This window comes from Carassius auratus, unplaced genomic scaffold (genome assembly GCF_003368295.1).
Source record: "Carassius auratus strain Wakin unplaced genomic scaffold, ASM336829v1 scaf_tig00215076, whole genome shotgun sequence".
Lineage (NCBI taxonomy): Eukaryota > Metazoa > Chordata > Actinopteri > Cypriniformes > Cyprinidae > Carassius > Carassius auratus.
Genome location: NW_020527925.1, coordinates 89,190 through 111,007, shown reverse-complemented (window position 1 = coordinate 111,007; position 21,818 = coordinate 89,190). Strand labels below are relative to the sequence as shown.

At 39.0% G+C, this 21,818-nt stretch overlaps 2 protein-coding genes and 1 pseudogene across 3 annotated transcripts; 2 read left to right on the top strand and 1 right to left on the bottom strand.

Moving 5' to 3' along the window:
- Window positions 1-410: 410 nt before the first annotated feature.
- On the top strand, window positions 411-6,296 carry LOC113093572 (biglycan-like). The gene is made up of 8 exons (XM_026259262.1): window positions 411-571; window positions 2,324-2,585; window positions 4,425-4,537; window positions 4,680-4,893; window positions 5,275-5,385; window positions 5,607-5,700; window positions 5,884-6,022; window positions 6,097-6,296. Exons 2-8 carry the CDS (start codon window positions 2,342-2,344, stop codon window positions 6,292-6,294), a joined length of 1,113 nt encoding a protein of 370 aa, XP_026115047.1. The 5' UTR covers window positions 411-571; window positions 2,324-2,341; the 3' UTR covers window positions 6,295-6,296.
- A 2,699-nt stretch (window positions 6,297-8,995) lies between these two features.
- Window positions 8,996-15,768, top strand: LOC113093575 (death effector domain-containing protein-like). 2 transcript variants are annotated; one of them, XM_026259265.1, is made up of 6 exons: window positions 8,996-9,194; window positions 10,341-11,019; window positions 11,144-11,248; window positions 11,873-12,010; window positions 13,159-13,584; window positions 15,444-15,768. In XM_026259265.1, exons 2-5 carry the CDS (start codon window positions 10,458-10,460, stop codon window positions 13,566-13,568), a joined length of 1,215 nt encoding a protein of 404 aa, XP_026115050.1. In that variant the 5' UTR covers window positions 8,996-9,194; window positions 10,341-10,457; the 3' UTR covers window positions 13,569-13,584; window positions 15,444-15,768. The 2 variants fall into 2 exon arrangements, with proteins under 2 accessions (XP_026115050.1, XP_026115049.1); XM_026259264.1 differs by having other exon boundaries at window positions 13,159-15,768.
- Window positions 15,769-15,913: 145 nt separating this feature from the next.
- On the bottom strand, window positions 15,914-18,815 carry LOC113093574 (UDP-glucuronosyltransferase 2A1 pseudogene; annotated as a pseudogene).
- Window positions 18,816-21,818: the final 3,003 nt, after the last annotated feature.

Genomic DNA, 21,818 nt, shown 5'->3' with positions numbered 1-21,818 from the left:
TCTATCTATCATCTGCCTGTCTCTCTCCCTCCCTCCCTCCCTCCCTCCCTCTCTCTCTCTCTCTCTCTCTCTCTCTATATATATATATATATATATATATATATATATATGTATATATATGTCCCATTTCACAAATATATGCAAATATGGATGGTTACATCACGTTATTACTAATATGTATCCTGGATGTTCGATAAAGGAAAATCTTAAACTTCAATTGTTAACTATATAGCATTTTGGTGGAATTACTGGCCCACATACTCACACTGTCTATCTCTCTTTCTCTCTCTTTCTCTCTCTCTCTCTCTCTCTCTCTTCAACCAAAAAGAAAGAGAAACACAGTGGGAGGGAAAGACAAGTTAAGTGGGAATGTCTGAAATACACTTTTTTTCACCCCTCTTTTTGCAAGCTGTCCTGTGTTTTGAATTGCAGGTACTGTTCAGTGCTGTGCGACTGCTGACAGCCAAGGACATAACAGACAGTCATCCAAACAATGATCAAACTATAAATCTATCTGCCATCAGAAACCTTGGAAAGAAGAAATCATCTACAAACACATCTCACACGACAGGTAAGATGCTTTGATGCTCTTATTGATCTTCCTGACCTGTTCCCCAGATTTGTGCACCTGATGAGTTACCATGCTAGCATGTTTCTGTCGAAGCTGTCTCATTTCTTCGAAAAGCTTATTTCAGCTCATTAAAAAAGACCCCTAGTTTTTAAAATCCTTGAGAAATGTTGTTGTAGTGTCATTCAGTCCTCCACGTCACCTCTGTAATCTTGACAACATTCAGTAATGTAGTCTTTAATTAGCCCATCTCATCTCTCTAATATGAGTTGTAATTCAGCTTTGCTTGACAATTTGGCATCATTTAGATATTATACATCTTTAAAGAAAAATCTAGATATCTTAACCTTATTTTAAAAAATAAAACAAAAAAGACTCATCTACATCAAGCTCATAAGTAGACAAGTAGGTGCAAACTAATTTTGACTGAGGTAAAGATTTTAAAGAGCTGAAACAAAAAGTTTCATTCATCAGCATTCTTATTGTGCTATTAGTAGAATTTTACAGTGGTAAAATCTGGCTGTCATTGCTTGTGAACATTTTGTGTGCTTTTAAATTAGGTCTGTCAGTTTATTACATTGTCATATTTTAAGAGGATATGATTTTGGTATATTCAGTGCCTTTATTTCAGCGCATGAATCAGGATCTCTAAAAACAATCTGTTAAACTTGCCAGTAATGTGGTTCTTCGACCATTCTGTGGTAAAGGGTGTGGGAGTGAATTTAAAGGGAGAGAAAGAGCTCAGAGGCAGTTTAAAACCACACGCACAACACGTGGCACAAAAAAAGAACTAGTTACTGCAGATCTAGATGGTCTCAGGATCTAATAAATGTGCATCAGTGGGTCTGCACACTAAAAAAAGTATATTTAGTATCATATTTTATCTATTTTAGGAGCATTTATAAAATTGTAGTATTTATTCATATTTTGAAATGGCTTTTATTATTGTGTCAGTATTAAACTTTACAGTATTAAAAAAAGAAAATAGTGTGTTAATAATACAAAATAGTAAACACTCATCATTGAATGTCATTGTATGTCAACAATTTTCTCATTTATTTTAATTTTTAAACCTCCTAAGGAATCTTAGACTAAACATCTGAGACTGTTGATCCTTAAATTAAACAAAATCCCCTAAGCTATGAAAGAGCAATTCAGTTTTCCTCTAGGATGGAACTGCTTTTGGTTATTATTAGTGAGTCAAGTCCCATCTATAATTTAGTTACATTGATTGTACAATTGTCAAATGTTTCTTTTGCAGAAGAAAATTATCAAATGCTCCAAAAGGGCATTAGTGGGCTCTCTGTCTTCATCTCATACTGACGTTGCATCAGTGTGGTTTCAGCTGTAATTTAGCGACACAAAGGACACAAAAATACATTTAGATGATGTTACACCCATTCTGGGAGCGGAAAAAAGTGACCTTAAATATAGCATGAAGACAGGTTATAAAAATACACATTTGCACACGTTGATGCATCTGACCCAAACAAGTCTTTCCCTGTCTCAGGTTTTAGTTTTAGTTACAATGAGATATTTTCCCTGTTGTAGATGTGCAGAGCAGATTGGTTTATTGTGACTGTTAATGAGGCGGTTACATATTCAAAGCTTAATGAGACCACAGAATGATGGATTTTTACCAGAATCAGATTTTGGATACAAAGTAGTATTTATGGTTTTAAAAAAGCCTGGAAAACAATCGCACTGCCATATTTTCAAGGCTTACTTCCTCTGTGTTTCTCTTTTTTTTCACAGATTAAAAACGTAGCAACCATGTTGTTGGTCCTCGTGGCTTTTCTGTTTCTCTGCACTGCCCACCTGCCACTTGACTCTTCCGCCCTTCCCTTTGAGCAAAAAGGATTCTGGGACTTTGACAAGGACATTGATATGAAAGAGCTGATGATGATGATGAAGGACGAGGAAGAAGGGTCAGCTGTGGATCCTTACCAACCGGAACATCCTACATGCCCATTTGGCTGTCGGTGCGACCTCAGAGTCGTACAGTGCTCGGATTTAGGTGGGCTTAAGATGATATGTGTTTGAAAAAGTATCTTGGTATAGACAGACAAGATAATAACTGCTTAGTCTAAGAGGTTTGGCTTCTAGACCCAAATTTATATTGGGTATAAAAAAAAAAAAATTATATTTATATATATATTTATATATTAAAAAAAAAAAAAAAAATATATATATATATATATATATATATATATTTTTTTTTTTTTTTTTTTTTATTCTTGTAACCCGTGTTTGGGCTGCAACCCACCATTTGGTAACCACTGGTGTAAAGAGTGAAGTTACACTGGTTTGTGATTAAGATGATTTGAGTTACAGGATATCCCCTTTATATCTGCGTCCTATCCCAAAATTACTAGTCTGTGACATCAAGCAAAGATGAAAGACCTGTTCTATCTTTTTTCCCATGAGATTTTTAAAATGTGGTATGAATGAATGTGGTATGAAACACAATTATTTGAATATGAGTTATGAGGTGTATATATATAAAACTACATCAAATATAAATCAACGTAATTGCTGAAAGTAGGGAAAGTGAGCAGGAAGTTTTGGCTGAAAGCTAAATAGAAATGTCAGGATTTAACATCCACATCAAAGGCCTGGATGAGATCAGGGTCATATTTAGCTGGAGAACGGATACCAATTCAGACACACCGCTAATCTGGCCCATCCACATCAGACAGCACATGTGGTGTGTGTTCGGTCACCTGAGAAGACAGACATTCTGCTTATTCTACTCGGTACAGCAAACGTGCCATAAACTATGATGTCGGTCACCAGGAATGATGAACTTAAAAGCAAATGGACAGTTTCTGTGGATGCCAGGTACCACCCAAGCACAACTGCCCTCTTTCCTATCTCGCTATTATGAAGTTTATAAAATAAGCTATTCTCCTCTTTTTTTTCTCTCCCCACGTTGTAATGTGCTACGTGGAGCCATGGTCATCTAGCTCCATCTTAATTATATGGGAAGCTTAGAGGGGAATGCTAGCACACAACAACAGAGCACAGCAAACACACAGTCCCGAAGCCCAGAGAATTACCAAACATTTCCGAAATTATAGCTCAAAGAAAAGTTTACAAGTGAACTCAAAGACTCAGATGGTTAATCCTGAAGAAACTGTTTCTTAAATGAACTGCCTTCCTACTCTCTAAAGGCATTATAATTCTGTAAAGTGGGGGTATTCGATGGATATAGCATCTTTTATTACAGCTCTCTGGAGAACTTGATTTGGATTGGCCAGTTCTGGTAAGAAGTAGAAAGATATTTCCTCATATGCCATCATCCATCTAATGCTGTAGGCCGCCATTTATAGCTGCTAAAGTAAGCATGTGCCTGTATGATATTTTACTTTCATAATGTGACTGCTGAATTTTTTACAAGAAAAAATAATTAGGGCAGGACTTTTTCATTTTATTCATCAGCATATCATTGGATTATGAAATGTGGGCATTGCATACCAGAAGGGAGACAGGTGCTGGAGGGGCGAGGCAGAAAAATAGGAGGGTCTGGTGATGTCATCTGAAAAGGAAAGTCATTTTAGAAGTGGAGCAAGTTGCAATATTTTAATGAATAAAGATTTTTATGAAGAAAATTATTATATATTTTTACTTGCACTAATAAATCACACAATACAAGACCATAAGGTTTATTTAAAAAAGTAAATTGAGTCATTTTGATTTCAAGTTGAGTTTCCATTACCCTTGAAAAAAAAAAAAGATTACCATAGCAACATTAAAGCCTAAACAACATTTAATCCACAATACTGATTTTTTTTTCATATATCTCATTTCTAGCAATGTATCTAATCTTGTTTGTTTGTGCATTATTCCCTAACAGGTTTAGGTTACGTGCCATATGATATTCCTAAAGACACACTGCTGTTGGACCTGCAGAGCAACAGGATCACAGAGATCAGGGAGGAAGATTTTAAAGGAATGACCAACCTCTATGTGAGACCTAACATGTCTTCATTTTATAATTTGCATCATAATCACATTTGCTTTCTTCTTGTGAATTAAATTCAAATTAAATAAATCCAATATTACCCTCAATGGTAAAAAAAATTCCCTCATTGTTCCTGTCCTGTTTCAGGCGCTGGTGTTAAGAAATAACCAGATCTCCAAAGTTCATCCTAAGGCATTCCTCCCTTTGAAGCGTTTGCAGAAGTTATACATCTCGCACAACCTTCTGACTTCCATCCCCGAAAACCTTCCTCCATCCCTTGTGGAGCTGCGTATCCATGACAATCATATCAAGAAGGTGCAGGCATATAGCTTCTCGGGCCTCCACAACATGCATGTCATTGGTAAGACCGTGTGTTTGTCTGTGTGTGTGATTAATGATGTCCGACAGACCTTAGTCAGGTTAGATGCCATTTTGAATTTAACATGGATGAGGGATCACAATTTTCAAAACTGTTTCACTGAGTTTTTGTCTACCGAAAGTGTTTTTTTTTTCACTCTTTGTCAGCTGAATAAAAGTACACTCCGTTGAACACAGTATTTGCTTCTATCCCTCACAGCCTCTTTTTCATTCCTGTCAAAAATGTAATATGCCACTACCCTGACTAAGGTCTATGGTTGCTCACTGAGGTTGTACGTTGTTCTGTAAAGTGGCTTTCTTCACTATTACAATGCACTAAAACTAAAGACTTGATCTGTGCTTCAAACACTGGTTGATGTTGCAGAAATGGGTCGTAATCCACTCCAGAACAGTGGTTTCGAACCTGGAGCATTTTTGGACCTTAAACTTAACTACTTGCGCATTTCTGAAGCCAAACTCACCGGAATCCCAAAAGGTAACGAGAGTGATGGTTAAAATTGAATATAAATTGAATTCATTGACTTAACTTACTGCCATCCTCTTTGGAATTTTTTATATTTGTTATTAGTAAATTGGTTCACGAGTATCCTGTATCGTATATGTATATACAGAATAGTTGGTGTACTTGTGTTACAGAGTGAAAAAAAATATTGCGACTTATTCGATTCCATATGGAATGTGTCTCATTCTTATCAGACCTCCCCAGTAGTCTTAATGAGCTTCATTTGGACAGTAATCAGATTCAGGCCATAGAGTTGGTGGATCTCAGCCAGTACACCCAGCTTCAGAGGTAAACCCTTCACATTCCTACTTGTTTGGTGGGATTAATATATGTAAACAGATTGTATATGCTTCTACTGTAACATAAAATGAAACATTTCCCTTCAGTTGAACTTTTATCATGGACTTTTATGATATAAAGTTTGCTTTGGGTGTCCTCTAGTGGCTAAAACCCCTCTCTTTCTGTGTGTAGGTTGGGACTTGGCAGTAACCAGATTCGCCACATTGAGCACGGTGCTTTGTCTTACCTCACCGACCTAAGAGAGCTGCACCTTGACAACAACCGTCTGTCCAGTGTGCCCAGTGGACTGCCTCATTTGAAATATCTGCAGGTGTGTTTGTGTACATGATTCTACTGATTCTAGTTCATTTATACTATATAAACAAAACAACACTCTCCTTACAGGTTGTCTACCTCCATTCAAACAACATCACTAATGTTGGGGCGGATGACTTCTGCCCTACGGGTTTTGGGATGAAGAAGGTGTTCTACAATGGCATCAGTCTCTTTGACAACCCAATCAGGTATTGGGAGGTGCAGCCCGCTACCTTCCGCTGTGTCAGTAACCAGATGGCTGTACAGTTTGGCAACCACAAGAAATAAAAGATGCACAAAACCAATCCAGGAGGAGAACAAGAGGAAGACGGCCATAATTTGTGTAAATCAAGATATATGAGTGAAGAAGATGAATAAACATTTTCATGGAGGCATAATTCGGAAGAAACGTGGACTCCATTTAAACCAAAGTCAAACCAGTCTATTTAAAACAGAATACTGATGTTTGTAATTTGCCAGCTGACTTTAATGAATATATACTTCACAAAAATACATTTCTGTTTAATTTAGTTGACATACAGCTTTGATGATTCCTTTATTAACTCTCTGATATGTCTATCAACAGCTTCATTTGCTTATTTTTCATGGATTGCATCTTTAAATAATGAGATGAATTCACGGTTTGTCACTCTGGACGGCTGATTGTCACTCATTCATCATGGTAATACTGTAATAAAGTGAATTGTGTTGTGAATGTTTATGCCGTCACAAGACATCCAACTCTAAAGGTGACACGCTTATTTATTTTTAACTTTAAGTCAAGAATAAGATCCTAAGTGTATTCGGTGAAATTAATAATAACCCTGCAGGGGTGGCAGGAGTAGCTAAAACTGCAATGTCTTCACAAACAAACCTTCTGCGGCAAAAAAAATAAAAATAAATTCATACAAATGTTGAAAGGCAATCAATCAATTAAAGAGAGAGTTCACTCCCTTCTGACAGTGCATTTAAATAAGAGCTGCGTTTCCCAAGAGTAGCCTATATAATGAGAAAGCATTTATGTTTTTGGAAAGGTAAGCCCAGAACAATGCAGAAAAAAACATAGGCTATATGTTTGAGTTATTTCACAATAAACCTATTGAAATTGTACCCTAGTTTGTGCAGTACATTTATTTAAATTTGAATGTTAAAAGTTCATATTGCTCATGTTTTATTCTGTATTATTAATTTAAGTCCGAATAAAAAGGTTGCATTTTATGCATGCAACCGCCTGTTACTGGCAGTCCCTTGAACCATGGTAAAGTGAACATAGTTTAACTATAGTATTTGTAGATTTCCTTGGTTACCACTACAGTAAACATATTTTAACCATGTGTGAACAAAAATATAACCTAATAAGTTGCAATTAAGGTGTATTGTACTCATAATATTAAATACGTTTCATAATCTAAAAGTTCAGTTTAGAAGATACTGGCCATTAAAAGTATCGGTATCGTATCGAAAACAAATAATGTGGTAGCCTATTGCCCATCCCAGCAGCAGGTTGTATCCACAATGCAGTTCGGAGATTTGATCGATTTCTCGTACCCCATTGGCCACTCACATTGAGACGTGTACGACGAAGATGGATACGCCATTCACTTTGCAGTTGCTGGTAAGCACAAGAACGTTTACTTTAGTACTAATACTAATTCTATAAAAATATAATCATGCTATACCAGACAATAATATAGCCTACTATATGAGTGTATATAACTTGGGGCATGTTGGGGCACATACACACACACACACACACACACACACACAGAGAGAGAGAGAGAAGGAGAGAGAGAGAGTTGGATAGTAGTTTCCAATAATTAAGTAGCCTACTAGTAATTAGATTAAAATACTTGTAATCAGACTTTTTTTTTTATTTGATTACACGAAAGCATATTGTTCACAAAATAGCAAAAAATAATAATAATGTAATGGATTACATTACTAACTACATTTTTTGTCAATTAAGTTCGTGGTGACCTTTTGCTTGGAGAAACTAAGATATGGCATCAGCTCATGTCTAAAATGAATGTACCAAAAGGAGCTCGTGTTTCAGTGAGCAATAACCAGCACGCTCTCAGGCCTTCACCTGTGGAGGAAATTAAAAAACGACGAGATGCTTTACTGCACAAAGAGTTTACTTACAAACTCCTCACACAGAATTGTGAGCACTTTGCCACATTTGTCAGAGTGAGTACATGAATCAGGCCAGTTTAAAGAAAGATCATTATCTTTATGTGTTCTGTACATTTGAGTTATTTTGACTTCATACCTTTGTTTTAACAGATTCCAGGGAAACCCAAAAACAAGAAATGTGTGGATGCTACAGAATTATTTAACTGCCTTGTGCCATCAAGTTAACCTACTGAATGCCAAGAACTATAAATTATCACAAGAATAATTTATTATGTTTGAATAAAGATATTTGTCCCACACTCATTTAACCAGTTAAGAAATTCGCCTAATGTTAGCATATGGTTTAATTATTTTTTGGGATCCAAATAACTCTAATAAATAACTCCAAAAACTCTGTAGCTTATTTGTTGTAACCTAAAATGTGATTTGCTACTTAAATAGTCAGCTGCAGGTGACTGTTTTCCCATAATAATAAGTATCTGCTAAAAGTGAATCTATTGTGTAGGGAAAAAAAGCCATTTTGATTTTATTGAATTCAAATCAGCTACAACTGGAAAGAAATCAAACAGAATTATCAAGACTTCTCACAAGGTTTAAGATGAACCCATTTTTATTGTTTAAGTTTTCACATTAGTAACAATGACACTGTGGTTATGTTGATTTTTCATAGGTAAAGGGGCAATGCAGTGTTGTGTTTTTCATCATTAAAATAAATAAATAAATTCTATACAAACACCTATTATGGTTTTCTTTTCTTATACATTTATTAGTAACCGCATAAAAAAAATACTAGTTACACATCACATTAATTTATTGTTATTTTGACGAAGCGTTTCCTACATTCCCCGGATGTTGCCCCACGCTTTCTCATGTCCCGGATGTACCTACATTTTAGTAGAGGAACAAAAAAATGGGCTCGTTACCAAGCTTCACCAAACCGTTTAAATTATCCCCACACACGATTATTTTACACATATGAGGACCAGACCGCAGTTTTGAGAAGAGTCAACGTCCATTGTCTCCGTGTCTGTAAAGTGATTCATGGCATTGAAGAGGTAAGACAGTTGTGTACATTCAGTGTTGCTACACGCTGTTGACGTTAGCAAGCCAACAGTCAGTTCCTAAGCGAAGTTTATATCAATAACAAATAACATTTAAGTATCTTTAGGCATATAGAAGCATTAAAGGGGATCACAATGAAATATTGACCATAAAATATGTTTTCTTAAAAGATCCCGGTGTTCTTCAGCCTCTCCTTGTGTATGCTAAGCATCAGGCTAACACAGCTGTCCAGATGGATTTCAGAAGATTGTTGATGTCTTAACTCCTTATTCATCAATCTTTTGATCGGAGTTTCCAGTCTCAAACCTTGCATATGAAAAGAGCCTATGTTTGTGTTTTTAAACGCATGATATGGAAGTTAAATGATTGATGCATTCAGCTTTTTTGATTTTCACTCTCTTAAATCTGTTAGATGTTAATTATTAATCTAAACCAGGTCAGTAACTTCACTGTTCCTCAGCCTAAATATTTTATCCACCAATATTTATTAGGTTTATTAGATCGAAACTGAACAAACAGGCTTAGTTAAACTCAAATAGGTTCTTAAATTGAAGCACTATAGATGTGATATCAACTATATAATCCCTATGATTTTAAAAGTAGATGAATTTAGAGTATCTAAGCTGTGTGATTTATTCGTAGATGTTATATCAGAGTACATTTGATGTTTAAACGTGTTATCTAAATGTATGATGTATATTATTTTAAATTTAGATGTGATATCAGAATATACATTTTTAATATATATGTGTAATAACTGTAATATATTTTATATATACCAGAATTTATATATGGTAAATTGATATAAAAATATACTATCTTAATGTTTTTATATGTAGATTTGAATTTAGAATATATAAACTATATGATTTTATATGTAGGGGAGATGTAAAAACATGATCTGCATGGTTTTGGATGCTGAATGATTGAGCAATGGCAGCTGACATTGAGTCTAGAAAACAGAGTTAAGCAATAGATCAGTTTAAAAAAAACTGTAAAATGAACCCAGGTCATGTGGTAATTTGTCCTAGTCTGATTATCATCTTTATCAATTTATTATTCAATATGTTATATGAATGTAAAATACTGTGGTGTTGTTAGTGTTCTAAAGCTTGAGTATTAATTCTGTTCTCTTCTAGAGTGAAGTTGGAGGTGAGAGTTGCGGGCCAAGTGTGTTGACACAGTTCAGGCTGCTTCACACTGCTGACAGGGCCTTCTGCCATCCCCCTCACCCATCACCCGTCTAGTGAAGAGTGATGACCTCACAGCAGCATGGGAATGCCAACCCTGCCCTCCTATCACCACAGAACTCTTCATCTAGTCAGGGCAGGCAACACATTTCTCGTTCCCCGATAGACTCGTATTCCCGCTCAGGGCTTTCCTGTCCTCGGAGAGGCTGGGTTGCAGCTTCATTATCTCCAACAGCTCATGGTAACTCCCTTGCGCTCTCTCTAAGCCGATTGGGTCCGGCGTCCTGCAGTAATTCCTCCTCATCACGGAGACCTGCGTCTGGCCGGGTGGAGCCGTGGCCGGAGGAGGCTGTGGATGACGCATATGGGCTTTACTCTCTTCACCGCATGTTTGATATTGTGGGTGCGCAGCTGACGCACCGTGACGTACGTGTGTTGTCCTTCCTTTTTGTGGACGTTATTGACGAGTACGAGAGAGGAGGGATACGGAGCGGGCGAGATTTCCTGCTTGCGCTGGAGCGTCAGGGGCGATGTGACGAGACAAACTTCCGGCATGTTCTTCAGCTGCTCCGCATCATCACTCGCCATGACCTGCTGCCGTACGTTACGTTGCGCAAGAGACAGACAGGTTTGAGATGTTGTCAATTTCACCTTTGACAGATGCTTATTGTGCACAGTGAAGCTACAGTTTCATCGCTCTGCAGTATTTTTTGGCAAGGAGCGTATCTAATGTGTTGCTAATTATTTTCCAGTGTGCCCAGATCCAGTGGATAAATATCTGGAGGAGACATCAGTCCGCTATGTTTCTCCCAGAGGAGCAGGAGAGGCGCAGCAGGGAACTCCTCACAGAAGAACAGGTGTGTCCTAAATTAGACCTCTTAATTTAGCTGTAAGCACTTTTGGTTTTATGTTTTACTGAAATACCACATCTGTCACTCTGTAAATTGCAGAAATGTCTTATATTTTTTGATAAGCCAATCTGAATTTTTGATGCACTAATCATTCAGTAATTTAGTGTTTTTACAGTATAGCACATATGTGGGAAACAGCAAGTTTGGATTTTGAAACGTGTAGGGTTTTTGGATTAAGGGCGTGTCTTAATTCAGTGGCTACTGGTGTGTTCAAGTCCTACTTGAATGGTTGTGGCATTAATATAAGTAAAACTCATAAATACAATCTTTCACATGTGACTAGAACGCACCATAAGTTTGAAAGAAGTTCCAGAATGACAAAAGGCTTGAATACACTTCACAATGTTTACAATATGGAAAGATTTTTAATCACTTGGCATCATACGCTTGCCGACTTTGTAAATGGTTATTACTCCGATTCACACACTACCACTTTGACATTTTTTTAAAAAATCAGGTCAAAATATTAAACATATCGAATATGATCAGAGTCTGATATGATCAGTGGAAATGCATGTACTACAAGCGAGACGGACATCGTGGTAGTGATTTTAATTTTCTGTTTTTCAGGAACCCAGCCATTGATCTGCTGTCCTCCATCAGGACCCCAGGTGTGCCCACCACGTGCTAAACCCACCCCACCTCCACTGAACAGGAAAAGGAAGAGATCTCACACGACAGCTGACTGCAGAGAAAAACAGACCTGTGGTAAGACAACAAATCTGCTGAAGAACAACAACAAAAAAAATGCAAGCATCAGTTGCTGAAAGAGAAGGTTTAGGGCCATGAAATGCAGGGCTCAATGCTAAGGATTGTTCAAAGTTTTACTTTCCCTGCCAATATTTTAATTGGCCCTGCAGCAAAAAAATTTAATAGTTGCTGTTATCATTGTTTTTGACCCTTGCTATCTATTATTATAATAAATAAGCATATATGACACAAAAACAAATTACAAGCTATAGCACAATGGAATATAAAGAGCAAAGATACAAATTAAATGATGCTTTAGGAAGAACAGCAGGTGAACAGAAATTCACTCTCTGACAGCAGGTGTGACAACTTATGTGACGTAGTAATTTCGAACAAAATCTGGCCAAAACATTTTTTTTCCTCATTTTGGGAGTTTGAAATGGCTTGCCAAAGCTAACTTTCTGGAAAAGTTTATTCCAGCTACAAAACACCTTCGTACTGTCGTACTTCGTACGATTGAGTCATAGAAGATGTGCGCTGAGGCTCCACCCTCTTTTATGCACAGCTCTTTATTTAGTCTGTCGAATGGATAAAAACTGGTCTGCAGGTAAAAACTGAACCGTGTAGAGCAACTTTATAGTAGCAAATTAAGTTTTGCTTTTGATGAAATAAGACACTGACACTGTTTTTCATGTTTTAAAGTGTTTTCTCCTCTTTTATGTTGACCAGCAGTGCCCCAATGGGGCCAGTGATAAATTTGTTAACTGTCCCGAGCATCTTTCACACTGGCCCCGGGCCATTGGCCAGTTCTTACTGTCGAGCACTGGAATGTGATATTAATTAGGTCATAACCAATTTGCCAATAAAAGTTTTAATTACAAGCTCCAATGATATAACCCGTTTTGTTCGGGCGTCTTGGTGGCACACCCAGTGACTTTTATAAAACAAACCTATTAGCAACCTCTTAAAATCATTGAAAGTTTCTTTAAAGGCAGTCAATCATATTAAAACATTTTACCCAGACCTTGCCATTTTTTGGGTATGTATCATATTCTCCATGGATGTGCCATCTGAGCATTGACAAGCAATACTCCTGGAATCTGTGTGTCCTTTGTAGGTTGATTTAAAATCCATTCGTTTTTTTAACCTTCTTCCTTGTCTCACAGACATACGACTGAGAGTGCGTGCGGAGTACTGTCAGCACGAGTCGGCTCTACAAGGAAACGTCTTCTCCAACAAGCAGGAGGCGCTGGAGAGGCAGTTTGAGCGGTTCAACCAGGCCAACACCATCCTCAAATCCCGAGACCTGGGTTCCATCATATGTGACATCAAGTTCTCAGAGCTGACCTACCTGGACGCCTTCTGGCGGGACTATATCAACGGCTCACTATTGGAAGCCCTGAAGGGCGTTTTCATCACGGACTCTCTGAAGCAGGCAGTGGGCCACGAGGCCATTAAGCTCCTGGTGAACGTGGATGAGGAAGACTATCAAGCTGGCAGGAGGAAGTTGCTGAGGAACCTGGTGGCAGGAGGTGCCACTGCAGGGACGGCGAGTAGGGAGGGTCTCTTGTCCTAGTGGTGGGATTGACTCGGTAAGTGGAGGAAAGTCAGAGACCCCGATGAGAGATTGAACACTAATGAAAAGATATACATGGTGGGGAGGGAAAGAAGAGTGAGGAATGTAAGCAGAGAGGAAGTGACTCTAAAAAGAAAGAACCCTATACAAGAGGCTGCAATTTGCATGTGGATGGAAAGAGGTGATAAAAGTGTTCTGGAAAGTTTTATTTTGAGTATCTCAAGTTGTGGAAATAAAAGATGAAGGGAGAAGTATCAGACAACGAAGGCATTTAGTTTATTTTGTCTTTATTCTTGTGTAATTGACACTAATGCTTTTGTTTTTAGGTTTGTGTGAATTTGTTTTTTTTTTGTGCTACATTTCCATTTCCAAGTCTTGTTGCACAACCATTGTTTAAATGAAATGTGTTTGCCTCAAAGTTTAACAAAGAGGTTTGATTGACTGATTTACAATCACATGCTTCAATTCATTATGGAATAATCCCCCTGTCAATGTTGTCTAGCCATCCGTGGTCAAGTTTTTCTGGATGTACACTTACAAGGCAGAATCTCGGTTTTTATTTATAGCACACTGCACCATTGCACTTCACTTTGGAATTGTGACTACTTTAAAGAGAACACATTCTCCATTTGTTTCACATTTGCACATTTGGTTTCATTTTAGCAAATTCACAAGGGGACGTAGACCAACATCTAAAGATTCTGAAGCATGGAGGATTGGTTTTCAGAATGGTTTATTATATGCTTTGTTGCAACTTGTGTTTTGCTGCATGTCCCTGTAATTTTCTTTTTCTTTTAGTTCTGGAAAAAACGTTGGCAGATGTTCACTCTTGTTTGAATTCGCAACTTTATAGGTGCTCTTTGTCCAGAATTTCCCAAAAAGATTAAGACATTTGGGCTCTAACGCCCTATTAATATCCATGTTTGGACCAATTTAGTTTTACAGTTAATCTTCATTGTTTGTTATTGGTTGAAATTCTGGGCAGAGCGTTAGTTGCATCACTAATGCTATAATACAGAGATACGGCTTTGTAAAGTTGAAATGCATGTGATGGCAGTATTTGATTGAATTGGTTGAAAAACAGATTAGGTAGTTCTGAGAGTTCGAGTAAAAAAAGATTTGTACTGTTATCACTAGGTTAAAATGGAATCTCACTTGGAACAAGGCAATACACATAACAGAAGCAGAACTTTTTTTTCTTTACTCATTTCGGGATGCTCCTTAATAGCAGATTGCTAATGTGCTATATGTTTATAATTTCTACTCCTTCGAATTCGAGCAAATGTGTCCTGAGAAACGGCCACTGCCAGGGTTTATATGTTGAAATAATCTGCTGTAACGTCTGTCCAACAAGTCTGGAAAGATGACACTCTGAAGTGAAAGAAAAATGCCTGAGCAACATGCAGTCGCAGGAAGATGTATAATCTGACCGACTTGATGTTTTTGCTATACTTTTAAAATACCAAAGCTGTTCCCAGACATTCATTCTCTCTTTAATCTCTTTCTCCCTTATTCATTCTCTCCTCCATCTGTTAAACTGTTAAAATATAGAAAGAAAACTGGTGACTTGTGGGGTGAGTGGAACAGACGTTTAGTAAAGTTAGCTGTGGATCAATTACTGCTATTATTATTATTATAACAGAAGGAAGAAAAGCATTTTGTAATGTTTTCCTAATGGAACTAAACAAAGTTACAGACTGGTATCTATTATATAGGTTACATGTTCTATTGATTGTGTTCAAGTGTTTGTCTTTATATCTTGCATGTATATGACATTGATCCCCTTAAATATCACACAGTGACAATTGAGCTGTGGTCTGTAGATTTGAGATATCTAGACATTTCTAACCTTTTTTTATACTTTGTTTTTCATAGAGAAAGAAATGGAATTGCTACTTTTTGGAGAGGTGAGATGAGTATTCTCAAAGTGACACAGTAAAACAGATGAAGACGGAGCACTTTATTTTTTACTCTCTCTCAAGCGTTTCACCTATTGTAACCATATATAGTTATACCATTCCAAAATGTAGGAGACGTTCGGCATCATTGGTCATCTGTCGCATTATGACTCTGATTTCTGAATTATTTTATTTTTGTTGACCATGCCGGTGGTTGTGTTAAGTGAAATATTTACGGGCAAAATAGACAGCTGGTTCATTCAATGTCTGTACAAATCAATAAAACAAACTGAAAAAAAAAATCTATTGCAGTTCCTTTTTGAAAACAAAAATATCCTGTTAGAAACATATTAATTCACCAAATGTATTTGTATGAACCTTAAAGCTGATGTGTGTAACTTTATGTATATTGAAATTCCAAGTTAGCCATTCATAGATTTGTTTTCCCAAAAAGTGTGTATGCTGGTTCTGTGGCATCAACAAAACACTGCTCTGTTTGTCTGAACTGCCTGACCTAGCAACATTCTCAACCAAAAGTTGCAGCAGTTGCAGATGGTTTGGGAAAGTTGGTTATAAATTGCAATTCTGTAGAAATATAGGATGTTGTTTAGTACCATATTAAAGTTATCTCTTAGGATTCATATTTATCCACTTGGCAGTTGCCAAGTTTGACTTAAATAATGCTTGCAAAATTAGAAATATTTTTTATTTAACCAGATGTGGAATAGTTGCATCTACCAGCAGGGACTAACATGCTAACTAATCAACCCTTTCCACATTGAAAGGGATGTGTAGAGTCCTATTAATGATATCAGCCTATATATATATATATATAAAACTAGTGCTGCCAAAGACATGTCTTCAGTCTTTTTTACATTTCCTTTTCTTGACAAAAACTTTCAGCAAAGCCTTGCTCATCAAAACCAAGAGCAGGCAGGCTGCCAAAAACAAACTCGCTATCAGCATTAAGACATCCACGCAGTAGTAGGAATACCAAGGAAGCCTGTAGGACTCTGTGCGCAAGTGTGCTGCACCCTTATGCCTCATGACAAACTCCAGCCAAAAGACGGCACTGTCCATTGGCTTGAGCGGAGTGTCACGATGTAGGCTTGACATCCTGCGCATGTTCTTCTGGTATGGCTGATTTTCATCCAGGATGTCCTTTAGGGTTTGTGTTAGGATATCTACATCCAGGGTTGCGACATCAAGCACTTGAGCCACCCCTCTGGCTTCCAGGCGAATTATGTTGTCAAACTGGTCGAAGATGAGCGGAAGTCCAACCATTGGAACACCGTGGTAAATCGCCTCGTAGATACCATTCGTTCCTCCGTGTGTCACAAAAGCTTTAGTTTTAGAATGGGCTAAGAGGTCATTCTGAGGCAGCCAGTCCACCATCAGTGTATTGTTGCCCAATTTAGATGGCTTTTCTCCTACATGCCTCCAAACTACCTTTTGTGGCAAGCGAGCAAAAGCAGCGGCTACGACTTCAGATATTTCAGGACCCAGACTTCCAAGCAGAGTACCCAAAGACATGATCACAACCCCGTGCTCTCCAGAGCTCTCGACAAACTTCTCCAATTCATTTGGTAGAGGTTTGGATGGTTTACACTGGAAGCCTCCAATATAGACCACATTGGGCATAGTAGGTCGAGGGAACTCGAATACAAAATCTACTCGCATGAGCCACAGATCTGCTCCTTGGATCAGAGAGTACACATTGGAGTTTGGGTCTATGTATTTGCTGATAACTCCTTGATAAAGAGGCCTTGTGATCATGTGGTCAATGTATTGGCCAATTCCAAAATGCAAGATATTTTTCATTTTATTTGCAAAACTCATTTTATCTGTCACCCTAGATCCGATAGTCGGGATGTAAGAAAGCGGCGAGGGTGCAATTGCAAAGTGCCCTTCTCCATTTGTTATCCATCGTACATTGAACACCATTGGTAGTCCCAAGTACATGCCCAGTATGACACCTCCTGCAAAACCAGGATCAGTTAGCATCAAATCATACTTGGACTCTTTAAGTGTTTTTACAAGCTTTTTATCCTCTAGAATGGTCCTCACCATCTCAGCAGAAGACTTGTGAGACTCTTCTAGAAGAGTAATTACTTCTTTCTGAAGGGCCATGAATGACCAAACAGATCCTTCCCCTCTTTGAATGTCAATGTTTCTCTTAAGAAAAGACGCCATGTACTTGGGGTCCTCCAGGCTAGTGAGATGATCGGCACTGATGGTGATGGGCGTATAGTGTGTGGTGTTCTCTGGGATGTACCAGCTGTTAGCAGAACGGACAACTGTCAATTTGTGACCACGCTGATGAAGTTCTCGCAGCAAAATGTCCATGTTAAGCCAGTGGCTTCCATCCACTGGGTACACAAGGATCTTCCCAGCCAGGGAAAGTGGTGGGACACTCCAAAGGAAGGCAACAAGGACAAAGATTTGAGTATGCAGCTGCATTTTCTGAAAATATATACTTGATTAGCCATTCATTTTGATTTGGAAACAATGCAGGTCTTGATTTTTTGCATTTGTAGAAAATAAAAATATGGCCAATAGAAAAGGTGTAAATTGGAAACCACTGTTTGGACCTCTTGGACTTTTTAATATATTGGGTTCTGGAGAATATATATATATATTCTCTCTTATCTGTCATTGGCCAGTGGGCTGTCCCCTTTACACTATCCGAGATAATCACTGCACATTGACCTGGCACTGCTACACAATCTCACAATCACAATGTACAGTTTTAAGAGGTCACAGTTTAAACGAGAGACACTAAAGATATTATAGTACACAGATATTGTAACTAACACAAATATATGTCCCTGGCATGTATCCTAAACAGTTGCATTATATAAAGTTTATTCATCTGAGGTTAAACTTTTGCACTCCAATGACTTGAGCATCCAAATCTGTGTTCTGTTTAAATAGATTGCACAGTGGCATCAATTTAGTGATTTGCACAAAAATGTTTAAATGTGTAGCTCATTGCGTAAAAAATTACTGCAAGTGTGCATTGTTTTGAATGGCACTGTGCACGTTTCTATTCCTGTTTTAATGATATGTCCATTGACTTAAATACTTCTTTAAAATGGAACATTCCAAAGCATGCAGTCAATTTAAATGAGACACTGTACCTGGTGTTTGGCGATGTCCTCAAGAGAAGTTTTGCAATGTAAAAGAATACCCAAACAGTGCAGTTTTTATTCCTGATCTGGCAGGCTGTCTTGTAAAGAGTAAGCAAAGTCCCTAACTTAAGTTTTCATAGTGTTTTTCTCGTTTTAAAAGTGGTGACTAGCACAGATATCTGACCAGGAACAGCATGAGGTTGAACTTTAGCCTAGAATTGTACTTCCTCTGTTTATTTATTTAGCCTATCCTCGAAAGGGGGCTTGATCTTGTGTTTGGTGTAAGAAGGAAAGAGAGAGAGAGAGAGAGGTAGGCCTACAAACAGATTAGGTCAGGGGATTTACATACAGTACATTCCATCTTCATTAAAACCTTTATTTGAATCTAACTCATTAAAAACAAGTCTTTGAGATGCAATATTCAAAGCATGGAACCAACACACATATGATGGCAAGACTGCACATTATTCCACTTCTGACTCAAGGGATCCAAAAAGTGTGCAATCATAAAGATTTATCATAATTTGGAACCAGCGAAGGAAGATTCTTCTTAGAAGCAAATACTATTCTGGATAAGCTAAAATTCACATTTTTCAGAATTTCAGTTCAATCCAATAATATCTTAATTAGTATGGGTATTATACTCTTTTTGAGCATTATAAAAAAATAATAAAATATGCAGAGTGAGAGGGCACTTTTAATATATAGGTACAGTCCTTATGTTAGATATCAGCTCACTACATTGTAAAAGATTCATCACTAGGAATGGTTTCAGAAATCATGTCTTGTGCGGCAACAAATAATATATATCCAAGATATCTGCAGCGGGATGCAATGCCATCTCCTCCGCTAGAGGGGACTACACTGCCACTAAAAGGATAGTTCACTTCCTGTTGCTGGTACCCATGTTGCGTACGCACAACAGCGTCATAGAATGTCTATGAACAGATTCACGCCCACTTTTAAGGGAAAACAAACCGCGATACAGATCGAGGAAGTGGACTAACCTTACAACATGCCAAAGAGTTGTTGTGTGGTTGGGTGCAACAATAATGTTTGTAAAACGTCTCCGGTTACTATCGTAACCTCGGTTCCCTGAGAGGCGGGAACGAGACATTACGTCAGCTAAGACGTATATGGGAACTCTTCCCTTCTCCACTTTCACTGAAATCTTATTGGCTAACGCCAGCTGGGGACAGCTGGCCAATTGACGCGAAGCATGCAAATACTGGCGGGTAAGCGTGCAGTATAAAATGCATGGGCGCGAAAATTACGTCAGAATCACGACTGAACGCTAGCACAGCTGATCAAACAGCGACCACGGCGGCTAACGTAATGTCTCGTTCCCGCCTCTCAGGGAACCGAGGTTACGATAGTAACCGGAGACGTTCCCTCTCGAGGCGGTAACTCAACATTACGTCAGCTAAGACGTATATGGGAACTGTATAAAATCCCGCCGTGAGAGCAGTGAAGATAAGCCCTGAAAGGAGTCAATCACCCCCACACATAAGCAGTACAGTTCTAGCCAATGGCCGTGTCGCTAAGAGTGCTTGCATCTGATAGGCGGAACTAGGCCAATGAGACATCTGCTCCGACCCTAACAAAATATGCATAACTTCAAGCAATATATCGAAATCTGCACTAACCAGGGCAGACACAAAGCAATAAGCACTCAAGCATGAGAGTTAAACAGAGTCGACGGCGTTTGCGGTGACTGCTGCATAAACCATTTAAACCATAACACAGAGTTAGCAGCCATGGTAACTACTGTATAGCTGGTTATAACAGCTTTAATGAATAAAAATTTAACTCACCGAAAAACATGTGACGCTACAGAGGGTACATCCAGCTTGTAAAACCTGGCGATTGTGTTCTGGGAAGACCAGCCAGCAGCAAAACATAAATACTGGACAGACATACCTCTAGACCAGGCCCATCAGGAAGCATTTATAATGTCCTCGCAGAATGAGCTCTGATGTTGAGGGGGTACTCCTTCCCCTGGCATTTGATAGCGTCCACGATCCAGTGAGAAAGTCTCTGTTTAGAAACAGCACGTCCCTTATTACATCCACCAAGCACACGAACAGCTGGTCCGACTGACGAAAGGCGGCCGAGCGATTCATATACATCCGTAAAACCCTAACAGGGTCCTGGCGCTCTGAGCATCAGCGTCGCACGAGGCTGACGGCTCAACAGATAAGGCGGGCAGGGAAACAAAACGGTGTATTGAGTGACTTCGAAACGAAACCCGGTCTCGGCCGGAGAGTGACATTACAGTCGCCAGGCCCGAAACCAATGCAATATCGTTCACCAAACACTCACGAAATTCTCCAAGGCACTTCGCTGAGGCGAGAGCAAGAGGCAAGGCAGTCTTCAGGGAAGCTCCTTAACCGCAATCGAAGCTAATGGCTCGAACGGTAATAGCAGATAGAGCCCTCAAAACTAGAGCGAAATCCCACGGCGGCACGGAAGGCGGCCATGAAGTACACGATCTACTTGCTCCCCTGAGAAAACTGAATACCAGAGCGTGCTTACCGATCGTTTACCCGTAACCGGGGAACGAAAGCGGTAATAGCGGTCACATACACCTTCAGCGTGGATGGTTTCAAACTCCCGCTATCCAACTGTGCTGTAGAAAGCGCAAAACATCCGACACGGAACAGGTCCCCGGGCCAATATAAATGTTCTCGCACCATTTTGTGAAAACTCACCACTTCTGCGCGTAGCAGCGAATGTTTGATGATGCTCGCGTCTCAGTAAGTGTGTTTAGCACTCGTCAGTGCAGAGTGTTCCGCTCATTAGGGTCCCCGCAGCGGCCACACATGAAGGTTCCACAGCTCGGGGCTGGGGTGCTACATAGTGCCATTCGCCTGAGACAGCAGGTCCTGCTTGAGGGGGATTCGCCATGGGGGAGCCATCAGTAACTCTCTCAGGTCCGCGAACCAGGGCTGATTCGGCCAGTTCGGGGCCACGAGTATAACTGATGCTTTCTCCTCCCTGATTTTGCACAACACAGGCAGAATCTTCACAGGAGGGAATGTGTAAGCCTGGCTTCCGGCCAGCGCGATCAGAGCATCTCCCAGCAGGGGGGGTGAGATAGCAAACGTGTTCTCGCTCGTGGCAAACAATCCACTTCCTCCCTCCCAAATCATTAGATCTGATCTTGGGTGAAGCCAACATCTCCTTGAGGAATCCCGTTCCTCAAAAGCATGCTCACTCCA

What these genes read in the sequence shown, in the direction of transcription:
- LOC113093572 (XM_026259262.1), top strand. Translation starts at nt 2,342, where the DNA reads ATGTTGTTGGTCCTCGTGGCTTTTCTGTTTCTCTGCACTGCCCACCTG. An exon ending in AAGGAATGACCAACCTCTAT is followed by an intron (nt 4,538 to 4,679) that starts GTGAGACCTAAC and finishes GTCCTGTTTCAG; the next exon opens with GCGCTGGTGTTAAGAAATAA. An exon ending in CTCATTTGAAATATCTGCAG is followed by an intron (nt 6,023 to 6,096) that starts GTGTGTTTGTGT and finishes CTCTCCTTACAG; the next exon opens with GTTGTCTACCTCCATTCAAA.
- LOC113093575 (XM_026259265.1), top strand. Translation starts at nt 10,458, where the DNA reads ATGACCTCACAGCAGCATGGGAATGCCAACCCTGCCCTCCTATCACCA. An exon ending in GTTGCGCAAGAGACAGACAG is followed by an intron (nt 11,020 to 11,143) that starts GTTTGAGATGTT and finishes ATTATTTTCCAG; the next exon opens with TGTGCCCAGATCCAGTGGAT. An exon ending in AACTCCTCACAGAAGAACAG is followed by an intron (nt 11,249 to 11,872) that starts GTGTGTCCTAAA and finishes TCTGTTTTTCAG; the next exon opens with GAACCCAGCCATTGATCTGC.